The 14,928-nt window shown below is 36.8% G+C and overlaps 1 protein-coding gene across 7 annotated transcripts in view; it reads left to right on the plus strand.

The window, feature by feature from the left end:
• ATG5 (autophagy related 5) overlaps nucleotides 1-14,928 on the plus strand; it is a 79,469-nt gene that overhangs the window by 4,006 nt on the left and 60,535 nt on the right. For all 7 annotated transcript variants that reach the window (XM_030489376.1, XM_030489381.2, XM_030489377.2 and 4 more), the window contains 3 exons: nucleotides 2,717-2,844; nucleotides 9,370-9,448; nucleotides 14,388-14,550. In XM_030489376.1, coding sequence (XP_030345236.1) covers nucleotides 2,717-2,844; nucleotides 9,370-9,448; nucleotides 14,388-14,550 — 370 coding nt within the window. The remainder of the gene's footprint in view (nucleotides 1-2,716; nucleotides 2,845-9,369; nucleotides 9,449-14,387; nucleotides 14,551-14,928) is intronic.

Consider the following 14,928-nt stretch of genomic DNA (forward strand, 5'->3'; position numbering starts at 1 on the left):
AAGGGGTAACAAAATGAAAATATCTTTGAACTATGCTTTTAAAGGTCTCACTTAACAGATTTAGTATATTTGTAAATGTCTAGAATAATTAAAGCTAGGAAAGTGATAGAATTGGATCCTTTCATGTCTTCCATTGAAGAGGAAGACCAAAAAGATTTCAGTAGGTGCTGCAAATGCTCAGCATCTCATAAAAACAGGCAGTCTCCATTAACCTGATTAACTGTTGGGTTTTGTGCTCCAAGGAGTCCCACTGGGAGTGCTGGCCATGTTCTGTTAAATTCAGTTAAGTGCTGTTTGGTTATTGTCTGTGATCTCTAATTGTGTTAAAATGGAAACAAACTGAAGTAAAATATTTTACAGAGGAAGTTAGTTATGCAGTTTAAAGGGTTATGTCAAACACTGTTGCAATCAATAATGCTTTAATATATTTATCAAATCCTGCATGGACGTGCCCCATGGTAAAAATTGCCTTTTGAGGCAGTCCAAACAGGTCTCATATCAGAATATACCAGAATTAATTTAACTGTAAATATCAGACAGAAATAATATGGAGTTATTACCAAAAAAATTTGGATTTGATCGGAATAGGCTAGACTATCTTGTATCAAGAACACTCAGTGTAGATATGTGGAATTAGGTTAATAAAGGGTAAGATTTTACTGTCATTTGAGTCATTGAGGTACCAAACAATTCTCACTTGAGTGTGTACGTGACTTCAGTTTTGAAAAGTGAACAATCTCAAATTCAGTGAAGGCTGTGTTTAATTACCTTGCTGAAATGGTTTGGGTTGAAGGGACCTTAAAGATGATATGGTTCCAACCCCCCTGCCATGGGCAGGGACACCTTCCACTAGAGCAGGTTGCTCAAAGCCCCATCCAACCTGGCCTTGGACACACCTTCTCTAGGCAACCTGTTCCAGTGCCTCACCACCCTCATAGTGAAGAACTTTTTCCCGATAGCTAAATCTCCCCTCTTTCAGCTTAAAGCCATTCACCCCTTGTCCTATTACTACATGCCCTTGTAAAAAGTCCCTTTCCAGATTTCTTGTAGGCCCACTTTAGGTACTGGAAGCTGCTATAAGGTCTCCCCTGAGCCTTTTCTTTTCCAGACTGAACAAGCTCAGCTCTCTCAGCCTGTCAAAGAGGGTAGAAAATACATGATAGTGGAAAAATAAAGCCATATGGTACATAAATTATCAAGTCTTAACTGACTTGATGACTGTGATAGTGGTGAGTCTTCATCTTTTGTAGTTTTATATAATCCTAAAATTTAGTTGTTTCACAGATGCATGCAGATTAGTTATCTAATGCAACATTATCTGAAAGAGAAACCCATTCTCTTTCATAAGAACTTACTCTTGATTTACTCTCCATACTTCCTCTGATATTTATAAATATTCTAGTATTGTGGTGAAAATATTATCTAATTTATATATCAAAATGTGGTCTAATTGTTGGAGAGATTCTGGAAGAATGTTTCAGCAGAGATTAAGTTTTCTGGTAGGCAAAATATATCTTTACATAGTTCGGAATGTCTGTACCATGACATTTGCCTAAGGCCTAGCATTATCCATAATACTCTAAAGAAAATACTTTAAGAAACAACACTGGTTATGAGGAATGGTGGAAAACAAATGTTTCTCCTTCTTTAAATATGCAAAATATAATTTATTTCTATTTGTTCCTTAGACCCATCTATTTAATTAACAATCAGGAAATGAAAATAACTGTACAGTGTGAATAACATTAATTTAAAATGACTATTCCAAAGCTAAATGTTATTTTACAGGGAGGTTAATCTTTGCTCATTGTAATTGATGCAGTTTAGTTAATCAGTCTTACTAGGCATGAGGCTTTTTCTTTAAAAAAAAAAAAAAAGTGGAGGTGGTTGCAAATAAAAATAACACAGAATTCTGTTTGGGATAGTGCATAACATTACACTCGAAGGAAAAAAATGTATGCCAGAAAGCTATAAGAAGGTGTCTGTTTCAACAGATAAAATATTGATGGTTTTCTTTCTGATTTCAGTAGGTAGACAAAAGTTAAATAGTGGAAGAATCATAGTAGTCTTGACTAATATGTTGAATGGACAAACCCAGTGCAAAGACAACAGAAATTGCCAGCTACTGGAAATACAAAACGTTCTTGGAAACCAAACTCTTAAGTAGCTAGTTTTCTTAAAAGAAACAAAACAAAACAAAACCAAAACCAGCAACAACAACAACAACAAAAAAAAAATCCCAACCCCAAAACCAACCTTTGTAAGAATTTCCATTTTGAAATAATAGCTGATACACAGTTACTCATTATATTCAAGTTATATATTATATAGAAGAAGTTAGAACATGTTGCTATCTGTTTATATGAAAAAAGTTAAAAATTTCATTCTTTGGCTTGCTTAAATATAGAGAAGTGTGAATTAAATTCCACTCTTCTCCCTCCCACCACATTGAAAGAATAAAAAACTTATTTGTTTTTACGTCTTTTGTGTTAGTGTATGGGATGCTGCTATTCTGCATCTTCTGAGTACATAATTTCATAGCCTTTCATTGACCATTAATAAGTAAACTGTCTAAAAGACATCTTACCTTAAGCTAGGGAGGAGAATATAAACTGAAATTTTATTATGAATATGCATACTTTTTATAGATTTTTTTTTATTAATTTAGAAAATTGTATTTATACTTAAAGCTTCTGTAATATTTTTTTTATTTCAGTTGCTTTTGCCAAGGATAAGCTACTTGACATTGGTAACAGACAAAGTGAAGAAACACTTTCAGAAAGTTATGAGACAAGAGGAAGTTAGTGAAATTTGGTTTGAATATGAAGGTACACCACTGAAATGGTGAGTTTATTTAACTTTGTACCTTTGCTCAGTTTATCATGTAAAGAGTTCCCATATTCAGCACAGTGTCAGTACTTTTCCTAAACTAATCACTCCATTGGGTTTCTGAGATTGCAGGAGGAGAGCAAGAAAAGCATGTCGTTTGGAAAAAACATAAGAAGGTTTAATATTGAACATACTTGTGATTATTATGCTTGTACTTACTAAGTATATAAGGCAGATTTTGTGCTGCACCTGTTGTTTTTGTCTAGTAATTACTGTAATACAAAGTGTCTCTGGTTTTGGCGTAGAATTACCAAATCTTTGTTTAGCTTATTCTACCTTCTTAAAAGATGCCTAATAACACAGGAAGTATTTCTGGAGCGTGAAAATAAATAGGATATATATATAAAGATAATAAAAGATGTGCATAACCTTCACTTTTCATGGGTGTGGTATGTGCTTGCATTATAAAACAGATAATCTAATACTGATGCACAGGCCCTTTTTGAATCCAATTAGTTCAACTTTATTGAACTAATTGCTGTTGATTCTATTTTTGTTCTGTCCTGTGTGGTCTATTAGAAGTATACTTTTTTTCTGAGAGGTTGGGGCATCAGACTGGTATTGTTCCATTTACTTAATTTTCAGAAAATCTGTTCATCAGTTTTGTTTCTGTATTTCTGCCATAAAGAGTTTTAAAGAAAACATTTTGAGAGCTGCAGTGTTTGCTAGCTTTATATAGATAGCATCAGCTCTCCAGAAATTTTTTAGTATTTTGAATGCTGAAGAGATTTTTATATCTCTTTTTATTTCTTCTGTCATAATAGGTAAGAAGACTACCAGTGACTACTTTAGCTTCTTGAACCTGGATTGTCTTGTGATTAGCAAGCATCACATCATGGAGTCTCTAGATTTGATGGTGGAGATCTCCTTTAGTCTTATTTATTTGAGACCAACCTAGTATGAACCTTGAAAATACATAGATAGAGAAGCAGAAAAACTGACTTTTTTCACTTTATCAAAACTAGCAAAATCAGCTTTAGACATCTATTTAAATTATCTGGAATTTAACAGTAATTTGTTTCTTTGCGTGCCATAGTGACCTTGAGTCATGGATACCATGTAAACAGCAAGGTACCAAGTTTGTTCCAGTGTGTTTGTAATCTTTGGTAGATAATGGGAAGAAGCTTCCTAAGTTATCACCGAAGTTGTAACAAGAAAGGAAAGAGAGGCTTTTTACTTCATCCAAAAATAGATCTGTATTTTCTGTAAGTTTTCAAATACCATGATGTATAAACTAGAATAAAAACCAAACCAAAACAAAAAACCCCCTAGAATATAGGTGTAGAGTGAAAATATAAATTATAATCCTAAAATCAAGTGAAGAGTTAGTAAACTCATTGAACATTGAAATGAAAATGAATAGTGTGATTTTGATATGCTACTTAAGGATCTGATCTATCAGAAAATCTAAGCGCATTTTGCCAGGAACAATAGCTCCACTGATTTCAGTGGAATTGCTTTTCTAAGGAAAATGCTATTTGCAAACAATAGTTTTAGGAGAATGGTAATCCCCTAAATAGCCGAAGCTTGTTCCAGGGGAGACCCAAATACCAGAACTGAGAATTGGGCTGAGCTAGTGGTTTGTAGGGAAAGAACAGTGACCATTAATGCTTAATCTTCTTCAGTGTAACTTTTGCATTCAGAATCAAATAGAACTTGCTAATAATATTGCTTATTCTAATTATTTATTTTGCACTGTGAGGTCATATTGCTTGCAGCCTGTGCGGTTTCATACCTGTTTGGGATGTAGCGTGTCTCTCCTCAGCTGCAGCTCTTCTATTTTCCAGTGAGATTTTTGAGGAAGTCTGAAACATCGTTTCAACTTCATTGTCTGGAGCATTCAGGCCAGCCTCCTGAAGGAGGATGAAGTTCTCCAGGTCTGGAGTTACAGGGGCCTGGGGCCTCCCACTGCAGTTGCTGGGGCAGGGGAATATGTCTACAGGAGGTGTGTGTTGGGTGAGGGCCTGTATCACCATGGTAAGGAGCTAAAGAAAGAGATCATCAGACTGTGCAACATCAGAGACTACAAAAGGAAACGGATCAAATCCTCTCAGAGACCTTGCAGCTATAGGAGCCTAAACCTACAACTACATTGAAGAAGGTAAAGGTTGAGTCTGTGATTATTGGATTGGAAAGTAGTCTCCTTAGATATGGAAGGGCTGGAAGCTTATGACTTCTGGCAACAGGAGGAAGGCTCCTTCTCCACCTGTAACTACAGCATAGGTTCAGTGCTCTGGCTGCAGGTAAGGGACTGATACCTCTGATGTTGATGCGCTAAAGCTCTCCTCAGCAGGTGGGCCAACCTGAAGGCAGAAATACTTTTGTCCCAGTTAGGTGGATTCCAGCCCTCCCTAGCAATCGTTTATACCCAAAGAGTCCTGTGGCAACAAGCCAAGTCCTTGCTGTCACACCAGCTGCACAACCGGTTAGTGACCTGCAGCTATTGACCAGTATTCACACCTCTCTGAGCCTTTCTCCTTCAGTGATGAAATTGTGGAGATGTCATCTTGCCCCTGGAGCTGTATAGTCACTCATGATACTCTGAAGGGTGCCCTTGCAGCACTTAGGATTTGTGCCCATGTGGTTGAACAGCCCATGTGGTTGAACATGTGGCGAATAAACCAAGCACAGGACAAACCTTGCCAGTCTGTCTGCAACTTCTTAGCAAACAGCAAGCCTCCGCAGGTAACAAGTGAGACTGTCAGATGGGGGGAGGGCTTTATTCCATGTAGGAGGGAGTCTTCTATCACCATGATGGCTTCCTTTTGGTGTGGATGTGCTGTTCAGGCTGCTCTGATGCTTCCTCAGAACTTCTAGCTCCTTGTCTGCCTTGAGGTGCTTACTGCAGGTGGAGAGGGAGGCTGCCTTCTGTTGCCAGCGGTTGCAAGACTCCAGTCTTCCACATCTCCATTCACCACTCCAGTGACTGCATACCCTCGTTCTGCACAGCTGGGAGTTCAGGCTCTCATCTGTGCAAGGTCTCAGTGAAGATGCCGTCGATCTCTTTATCTTCCCTGACACTGCAGCCCACTGACCTCCTGCAGCTCCTTACCTTGGTGGCAGAGCTCCTGCACTAACACACGCTTCCTCTAGGCAAGGACATTTCTGCTTGCACCAGTACTTGGGAGAGGGTCTCAAGCTCTTCTGAAAGCTTGACACCTGGAGAGCTGCATCCTCTCTCAGGAGCTCTGCCTGAGTGAAGGCCTCTGATGTTCCAGGAGTGGTTTCTTTGGCAGGTGCTGGGGGATGACACTCTATAGCTTGTTACCGTCCTAGTTGTACGCTTACACATACTCTTCAGCAGAGCTTCTATCCCCTTTCTGTGGGTTGTGCTCTGGCCCTGGCAGTTGCATAGGGGTGTCTCTAGTACCAACTGAGTGGATGTTTGGCCCTTCCTAATCAAGAATCAGTGGAAGACAAATAGTCAAAGCACTGTCTGATCAGCCATAGCTGACATTGTTTGAAAATGCTAGTGTTTGCTTAAAAGATCTAAGGAAAATATAGTTTTCTGAATACTAAAGGAAAAGGTGAGACTATTTTCTGATACAGCCAAAATTTCCCTCAATGAGACATTTGTTCATAGAAATACCTAAACACCAGATTTTGGCCACTTGGTACTTAATAATACCCCAGACAGTTCTGGAGCATAGGATTTTTTTTTTTTTGTCCTGGAGTTAGCCGTTCAGGTGAAGTATTTTACTGAATTCTCACAGTAAGTTATTCTGGTTTGAAAATGACCTACCAACTCATGGTGTGACTTTCTGTCCTGGGTTCAGAAAGAAATTGTTAGAAAAATAGTAATTAATTTTCCTTACTTTCAAAAAGATTTTAGGTACTTAAACGTGGTGTTTCCCAGGACTTATCTCGCACTCTGAAGCCACCTCTATATAATAATAAAAGCAGTAATAAATTGACAGTGGCTGGCAGTCGAGGTGTTCTTGTACTTCTATAGATTGAAGACTTTGCAGAACCAGTCATTATTCTAGCATCTCCTAAAAAAAGATCTGTTGTCTCTTAGACTTGTTCCTTTTTATATTTTTCCTATTATTTCCTTTGAGAAAGTTCTGCACAGTCTGCCTGTCCTTGGCTCCCACTCTAGTTAAGAGCAATTTGATTTCAACACTGCTCTTTTTTAGAAATTATACCTTTCTGGGCTGGACGTTTCCCTCAGCAGTTGCTTGTTTTTTCTTAATTCTCCTGGTTGCTATAGGTTCTAGAGAGCATTTGTGTGTTTCTTTACTTGCTATGCCTATTTTTCAAATAGAATTTCAGAAACAGCATTGCAGCAGTACTACTGGAAGCAAGATCTCTGATGAGGCAATACCAGCTCATAGCACAAGGTAGATAGATACATGCTTAAGAATAGAGTGGGGGAATATTGGGGGTTTTTATTCCATGTAGAGATTGACAAAGTCCTCTTTTCTTCTAAACTTCTCTCTTTGTCCCTCCCTTAATTCTCTATCCTGGTTAAGAAACCAGGTTTTATTATCAGGGAAATATAAGTAGCAGCTTTAGTATTGTTATATAGAATATAACAATAAAAAATGCTTGTAACTGTATCTCAAAAAAAAAAAGTGAAACAGCATTATGTACAGGCATTACTTAAAGCTTCTATTGGCTTCAGATTAAATGCTGCTATGTGAGAACTAGAATTTGAAGCAGGACATGTTTTATATCTCAGGATTGCTTCACTCCTGTTGTGAACTTTGCTCTTAATGGAAGACTGTGCTCCTGAATGGAAAATTATTTCTCTTGTGGACTAATGTCTTCATTAATCCCATGTGTTCTGCTGTGGAACAAAATTGATTTAGGGCTGGCCTCTTTCAAAATAAAAACCATCTATCAACTGTGCAAAGCACAAGGATTTTACTAAAGAAAGTTGGAGTACACAAACTTCATTTTGTAATCTCATCTGAGTACAAAATATAGAGGTAGGTCAAGAACTGATACTTTTTTTTTCTTTGTAGCTATTTTATTGTATAAATTGAAAGTAACTGAAAGTCATTGTTCATCTAATTATCAAAGGAAATCTGATTTTTTGTTATGTAGCTCACCTGTAAAACCACTCTTTCATGGAACTCTTGCTGAATTCCTGAAGTATTCAAGGCATGATTGGCAGTTAGTAGTAAAAAGTCTAAGTGGTAAAAAACTTCAGCATTAGCAGTGAATCTGGATAAATCCGGATATGCATTATCTATACTGTGTTCCCTTTGTCAGGAAAACACAGTTCTAGGTACTTTCTTAATATTTTGCCCTATTCTTTCTTTTAAGAAGTTACAAATACAATAGGTAAGTTCAAGAATCATAGCACTATTTTGGTTTTTATTTTGCTGTTGTGGTGACTTTGTATTACCTTTGGGGTTAGCTTACCCGTAGAGGGTGCTAAAGCACTGTTGTGTGAGTGTTCAGCAGGTCAGGAAATTGACTTGGCACAGGTGCTTTTAGAGCAGCTCTCAGTTATTGCTCTCTGGACTTTCAAATCTTATGTACGTTCTTGGCTCTCTTCCTGCGATCAGTCTCATTTAATTTAGTGAAACTACTGAGTTTACAGTTAAGTCTGTGTTTATCTCTTTGTAGGATGAAAAGCTAGTAAGGCTCTTCTAGTTAAGATTTTTGAAAGATAAGAGAATGAAGTTTGGTATGCTGAAGGAGGGGAAAAAAAAAAACCAACAAATGAAAACGTACATATCAAAAATCTTGCCGGTGTCTGCTTGTGAGAAAATTGCATGAAGACCATTTTGGAGTGCTGTGGAAATTTTGTGTGTGTGATACATATTCCTTATATTGCTGGAGGCTGTCTCTTCTGATGAATTTAAAGGAGACAAAGCTATAAGACAGAAGTGAATATTTGGAGGAAGCAGCTTCTTTATATATGTCCTTTAATCCAGAATACCACTGAAATGCAAAACTCCAATTAGTCTTTATTTCTTCCCTTCCATTCCTCTTAATTCGATAGTAGAGTTACAGAGTTCATCTTGATCTGTCTTTTTTCAGGCCTTTCACAGATACATCGTTTTTTCACTTTACTACCTATTTTCCACAATGACAGGTGGGAGAGGGAAGAGATACTAAGGGTCAATGCAGTATAAACTTGTGGCAAATATCTGGAAGCATGTATTTTCTGTCAGACCAGCTATTACTACCATTATCAAGCTTTTTGACTAAAAATACTGTTTTGAAGGATTCAACAGAGCATCTGTTAGGCCATTTATGCTGTTGCAAAACTAGTAGTGGTTTGTGGGCACAGCTTGGAGACCACTGGTTTAGATACCAAGCATATAAACTCCAGACTTGATTCTGCCAGAAACTGTCGGTCACTTATACCTGTCTGTATAACTTTTCTGAATAAGTAATAATGAATGTTAGCTGTTTGACCCTCACAATTATTTTATTTTTTAATGTAAATGCAAGTATGTTAACTGTTATATGTAGAATTAAATGCACAGCTTTTATGTTCATTTAATATCTCTTCATTTTCAGGCATTACCCCATTGGTTTGCTGTTTGATCTCCATGCATCAAATACAGCCCTTCCTTGGAGCATCACAGTGCATTTCAAGGTAAAACTGAAATACACCTTTAGTTAAGAACAAGTGATGGTGGGATTACATGAAACTTGGAAGCTAGGAAAAAGTTTCATTATTTTATAAACAAGTGGATGGATGAATTGAATTTTATAAATAAGTGGATGGATGACTATAAGGGGAGAATGTTCTTTCTTCAGAAATTGTCTAAAGTTTTCTGTAAATCTATGGCTGTTTTCCATGAAGTTGTTTGTGCTTTCAAATGACTTTCCTTTGAAAATTAATTTATTACAATCTGAAAATCTGTTTTTTTTTTGTTTTTCGATAAGTTGTGAGACTGTCAGTGCAATTGAGTGGATATAAAGGAAAAACTTTCTATAATGCTTTTAATTCAGTCAGCTTAAGTTGACTGAAGACTGGGGAGATTGAGAAGTGCTCATCCTTTGGGCACATTGAGCATGGATATGAGATGCTGTAGAAATCCTTGAAGTCAAGGAAAGCTGTTGTATTTCATGTGGGTCCCCTTTAGAGAACTAAGGGAAATGAGTTTGGTCTTGTGACATCTTAGTCATAGGAGAGACATTATGTTGATTACATGTTGTAAAGCCATTAGGTATGACTTCATAGCACTACTGATCTTTGCTCAGAAGAGTACTTGCGCAAGGCTAGCTTTGGTGCAGCATTCTTTCATACTCTGAAATGCATTGAGGCCATCACTCAAAACATACTTGGGGTTAACTAGAAATAATGGTACTTAACTTTGAAACTTTAATTTCGCCATTATAAGAGAAACAATGCAATGGGAAAACTGTTCCGAAGGAAAATGCTAGGTAAATAGACTTGACTTTGGTGTGTTGATATTTGAGGTGAAACAAAAAGCATATTGGGAAGCAGTTGTGATGAATGATTTCATTCAAACAGTTCTTCTGTTGAAGGTGTTTTAGAAAAGGTCTTGCCAACAAGAGTAGTCCAATTCTTTTTGGAAGTGTGCACTGAAGTCCTACATTCTTACAATACATATTTCTACATGTTGAAACTTCTAAAATGACTGACTGAATGAAGTTGGGGATGTTTTTGAAACCACTGTAATTGCTACATTGATGTCTGATGTATGTCAGAGAGTGCTGGGATGAAAAAACTTCCAGAGTGTTTTGAAGAAACTGAAAGATATCTAGTTTCATAAATCAGGATTTCATTGTTACACATTCTGAGAGCTCTGGGAGATCAACAGTGATGTTGCCATCCCAAAGTAGACCCATCTTGAGAAATAAGTTGCAGCACAACAGTGCTTTTCAATTTCATGTAGTCATGTGAACTGACTTTAATGTCCTTATATTACTGCTTGCCAAAAGATCAGCTAATTTAAGTTTGTCTCAAAGGTGTACATTAAAGGTCAGCAGAAATAATTTACTGCTGATGTATTTTAAAAGCTGATGTAAATTAGTTTTTAAAAATATAACACCTTGGATGAAGTACTTGCTTAATCTCTCCTATTTTTTAAGTAATCTGAAAGTTTATTTAAATAAGCCCCTCTTAATTCTGAAAGTCAAAAAATAATAACTGAAATATATCAAAGTATTTAAAATATTGAAGACATTTTCATGTGTTACAGTTTCTTACAGCTGAATATTTCAGATGTGGGATTACTGTCTGGATGATTCTTTTCATTTGTGTGTAGTTATTCTTCAAAGAGCCATAATTTTATTTGGCTTAATTGAACAGTTGATAGATTTTTCTGGGGTTTAACTTCTGCTGTCATGGCTTTCTCCTTTCTTTTACCAAAGCATGCAGTCAACAGCAGATGTCTCAAACATCTGTGAAGAGTGTTTCTTAACACCCTCCGAGCCCTCCCCGCCCCCCCAAAGTTTTCTTTGTTTAAAGTTAAAAACTTGGAAAGAGTTTATTTCTGTTCAGTAGAAGTTTGAAAGTTGAGAGGTACTTGTAAGTGCCCTCCTGTGTAATGTATGCAAACCAAATAATAAACACACTTATTGTTTGTACTGAAGAAACAGTTTATTCATTTGTACTTCTGGTATGCAATAAAGTAACCTGCACTTATATCTCCAGTAAAGTTGAAATACAGTTGCCTTAAATAGTTGTAGAAGGATGAGCTTGAACAGAGCACTAAGGTCAGAGAATCATGAGAAGCTGTAGTCTGGGAAGTTGCTTTTGTAACCCAGGTGTGGCTTTACAGGAAGGAGGGAAACTCTTTGCCTTCCTGTTAAACTCATCTCGTGCTACTCTGCAGCATGCTTAGCACTGTTCTTGTTCTCAACATGGTAACCAACTCTCCAGATTTTTGAGCAGTGGACAGGAGGTGGTGAACTGCTCTGGAAATAGTAGCATTGTTGGAGGAGAGGAAATGGGGTGTGTTGAGGGAAAGGCTGATGTTCTCCCTTTGCTGAAGCCCTTATCTGCTAGTGTCTGCTTCTCCATCCATGACCTGATGTAGAGGTGGAGAGACTGCATCTGTTTTTGTGTAACGGCAGCTGTCATCTTAGTTTTCTTGGCTGAAAATTGGGTCAGGTATAAATGTAGCCTAGTGCAACTAGACTATCACAGTATGAAACAGATGTTTTGTGAACTAGAACTGATAGATAAATCAGTTATGGGTTATGAAACCAGACTGTTGAAATAACCTGTGATGGTTTTGGAACACTTTTATTTGAGAGGACATTTAGTGCTCCTATCTATACAGATGATACCTGCTTCTTTATGACCAAGTTTGTGCTGCAAGTGTCTACTGGTATGCAAAATAAAACCAGTACTATTTGAGCTTTCTAAGAAAATCAGAGTCAACCCTTAATAACTTTTCTTTCAAAGATACAGAATATGGAGGGAGCATGCCTTTGCCAATAAGAATATGTGAATTTGGTATATGTTAATACTTCCTGCAAATCTTATAGTTGTATAGCCAGGGGTGGCTACCAGCAAGTTTACAATTATTTACATTTGATCACTATTTCCCTAAGTAGAAAGAAGGCAAGTAGAATTAAAATAAAATAATACAAGCATACATGATCTATATTTAAGTATAGAAATTACTATCCTGTGCCCTAGTTTATAAATCAGTGGGGATGCCATATTTTCTGTTGTTAGTCTCATGTACTTTCATATGCTTCTTGTAGATGCAGCAGTGTTATTTTCTAAGTTACTACTTTCGTATTTAATTTTTCCAGCTTCTGCTCATAGTGCTGCATAGAAATGTGACAGTGGTTTTCCTCTAAAGAAAAGAGTAGACAGCATTGAGATTGTAGGAGTGTTTTCTAGTCATCCACAGTGTTATCTCTTAGAAGCTGGGAAAATTACATATGCCACACCTTTGTAATACTGTGGCTGAATTCTTTCCACTAGCTTAGCTAGCTTTGACCAGTTTTAAGTATCTCCTTGTTGTTCTGCAGACCACACTGGGTATAGTCCCTGGAACACATCCCCAGGGATTGACATTCCCTGTAATTCACTGGAAGAAAGTCAACAGAGAGGTGCCTACCTGTGAAAGTCAGGAATGTCCAAAAAAAGGGCCCCGCAGTTAAATATTTAGACATATGTGTAACAAAACTGTTATTTTGTTGTTATCATAAACATAGCTAAAAGTTCAGCTTTTAACTGTGAAAATAAGTTCCTAGATTCCCATCTTACTCAGCATTAGGTACATTCCACTGTTTGATCTTTTGTGAGGGATGCCTTAAATACAAGAATTAATTTTGAATTCTTGTATTTAAGGAACTTTCTTGATCTTGAAGTATGCTATTTCTGACTGTTCTTTTCTTCTGGATTAGCTACCAGACTTTACTTAGATTTTAGTCAGCTCCACATACATCAGTCCTAAGTAACAATAGCACTTCCTTCTGAGTTCAACACCAGACCTTGCATACTTAAGTGGAAAAGATACTAGCAGTCTTGTCTTTGCTTTATACTCCTGGTTTTGGAAGATATTCATCCTTTTGATCCACAGTTTCCAAAGTCTGGGTTCGCTGTCACAAGGAGGAATCACTATTATATGAAATTCCATTATTTAATTTCCAGCTCTTTTCAATAATCTAATGAGGAGGGACCTATCATTGTTGTCCTTAGAATTTCCTTCAGGTAAGGCTATACCCAGCTCCCTTTCATATTGCCAACTGTTAGTGGTTCTTAGATATTTTGAGCTCCTGTAGTTTGAAGCAGTGTTTGTTATTTTTCCTGGTTTTAAGTGGAGGAGGGAATATATGGTTTGGGGTTTTTTTTGGTTTGGTTTTTTTTTTTTCCAGCAATATACTGCTCTTACTGTGACATGTAACTATATTGCAAAAGTCTTTGAAAAACATCCCATTTCGCCTGATGAGTGACTGTGCATCTGCAATGCTGAATGTGGTGGTGCCAGCTCTGGCCAAATAAAAGGGGTATAAAATCAAGTTGCAATAGGCATATGTATTAGGTAAAGTTGGAGCTGACAAGGATTTCCAGTATCTAAGGAGAAGTCTAAATGGCATATATGCTATAGTTCATGTATATTCATATATGTGGATGTTGATAAAAGTCCTGTATAGAAATGGGTGCCAACCGGCCATTGAGAGTCAATAAGAATTTAGTGCTTGTTATGTACTCCTTCCCCTTTTCTCCTGTTCATTGCCAGAGAATTACATATCTGCTTGAAAACATGTTAAAGCTTTTCATTTCCTAAATTTTGGACATAAGGGCCTGAATACATTCAGTGATGTATTTAAATGTATTTATCAAGTTGAGGGGGGGTGATTTAGAGTAATTTCTGGTTTTTACAGAAAACTGTTCAAGTTTTTATTTTCCCTGAAACGTTTTTCACTGCAAAGCCTTTCTTGTCAGCAGAGTGAGAAAATGGTTGTTACATTCTTCCATAAGCACATTCCAATGTGCTTATTTTTTATAAATTTAAACCTGATTAAAATTATCATTTATTCTTCATCTTCTAAGGCATGTGATGCATCTATTTATCTTGATCTATCTTGTCTCTTTGTAGAATTTTCCAGAAAAGGATCTTCTACACTGCCATTCTAAGGATGTGATTGAAGCTCATTTTATGGCTTCTATAAAAGAAGCAGATGCATTAAAGCACAAAAGCCAAGTTATCAATGAGATGCAAAAAAAGGATCATAAGCAACTGTGGATGGGATTACAAAATGGTAAATACAGTGTATCGAGTATTAATTATATTTAGGTCTAGCATGCTAATAAATAATTCCTTAACATTTTAGTCATAGTACGGGTTATAAATTGTCATTGTTCTGTGGAATTTTAGTCTAATGTCATGGAAAAGTTAATTTTTTTTAACTACTTTTTTTAAGTCACGGTTTATGTGATAATCCAAATGTGGATTGAGTTATTCAGGGAACTAATTTGGGTCATGACTCTGTTTTAACAAACCAGAACTAGCAACAAAACAAAATAAATAGGTAAATATTGTCTAGTGTGTTTTTGTGCAGCTTGTGGTCTTTATTTGGGAGACACCTGGGGTGTAAACGTTGTTCAGTGTTAATGATCTTGGACTGTAAAGTAAAAAA

The sequence above is a fragment of the Strigops habroptila genome, chromosome 6 (assembly GCF_004027225.2).
Source record: "Strigops habroptila isolate Jane chromosome 6, bStrHab1.2.pri, whole genome shotgun sequence".
In the NCBI taxonomy this organism is placed as follows: domain Eukaryota; kingdom Metazoa; phylum Chordata; class Aves; order Psittaciformes; family Psittacidae; genus Strigops; species Strigops habroptila.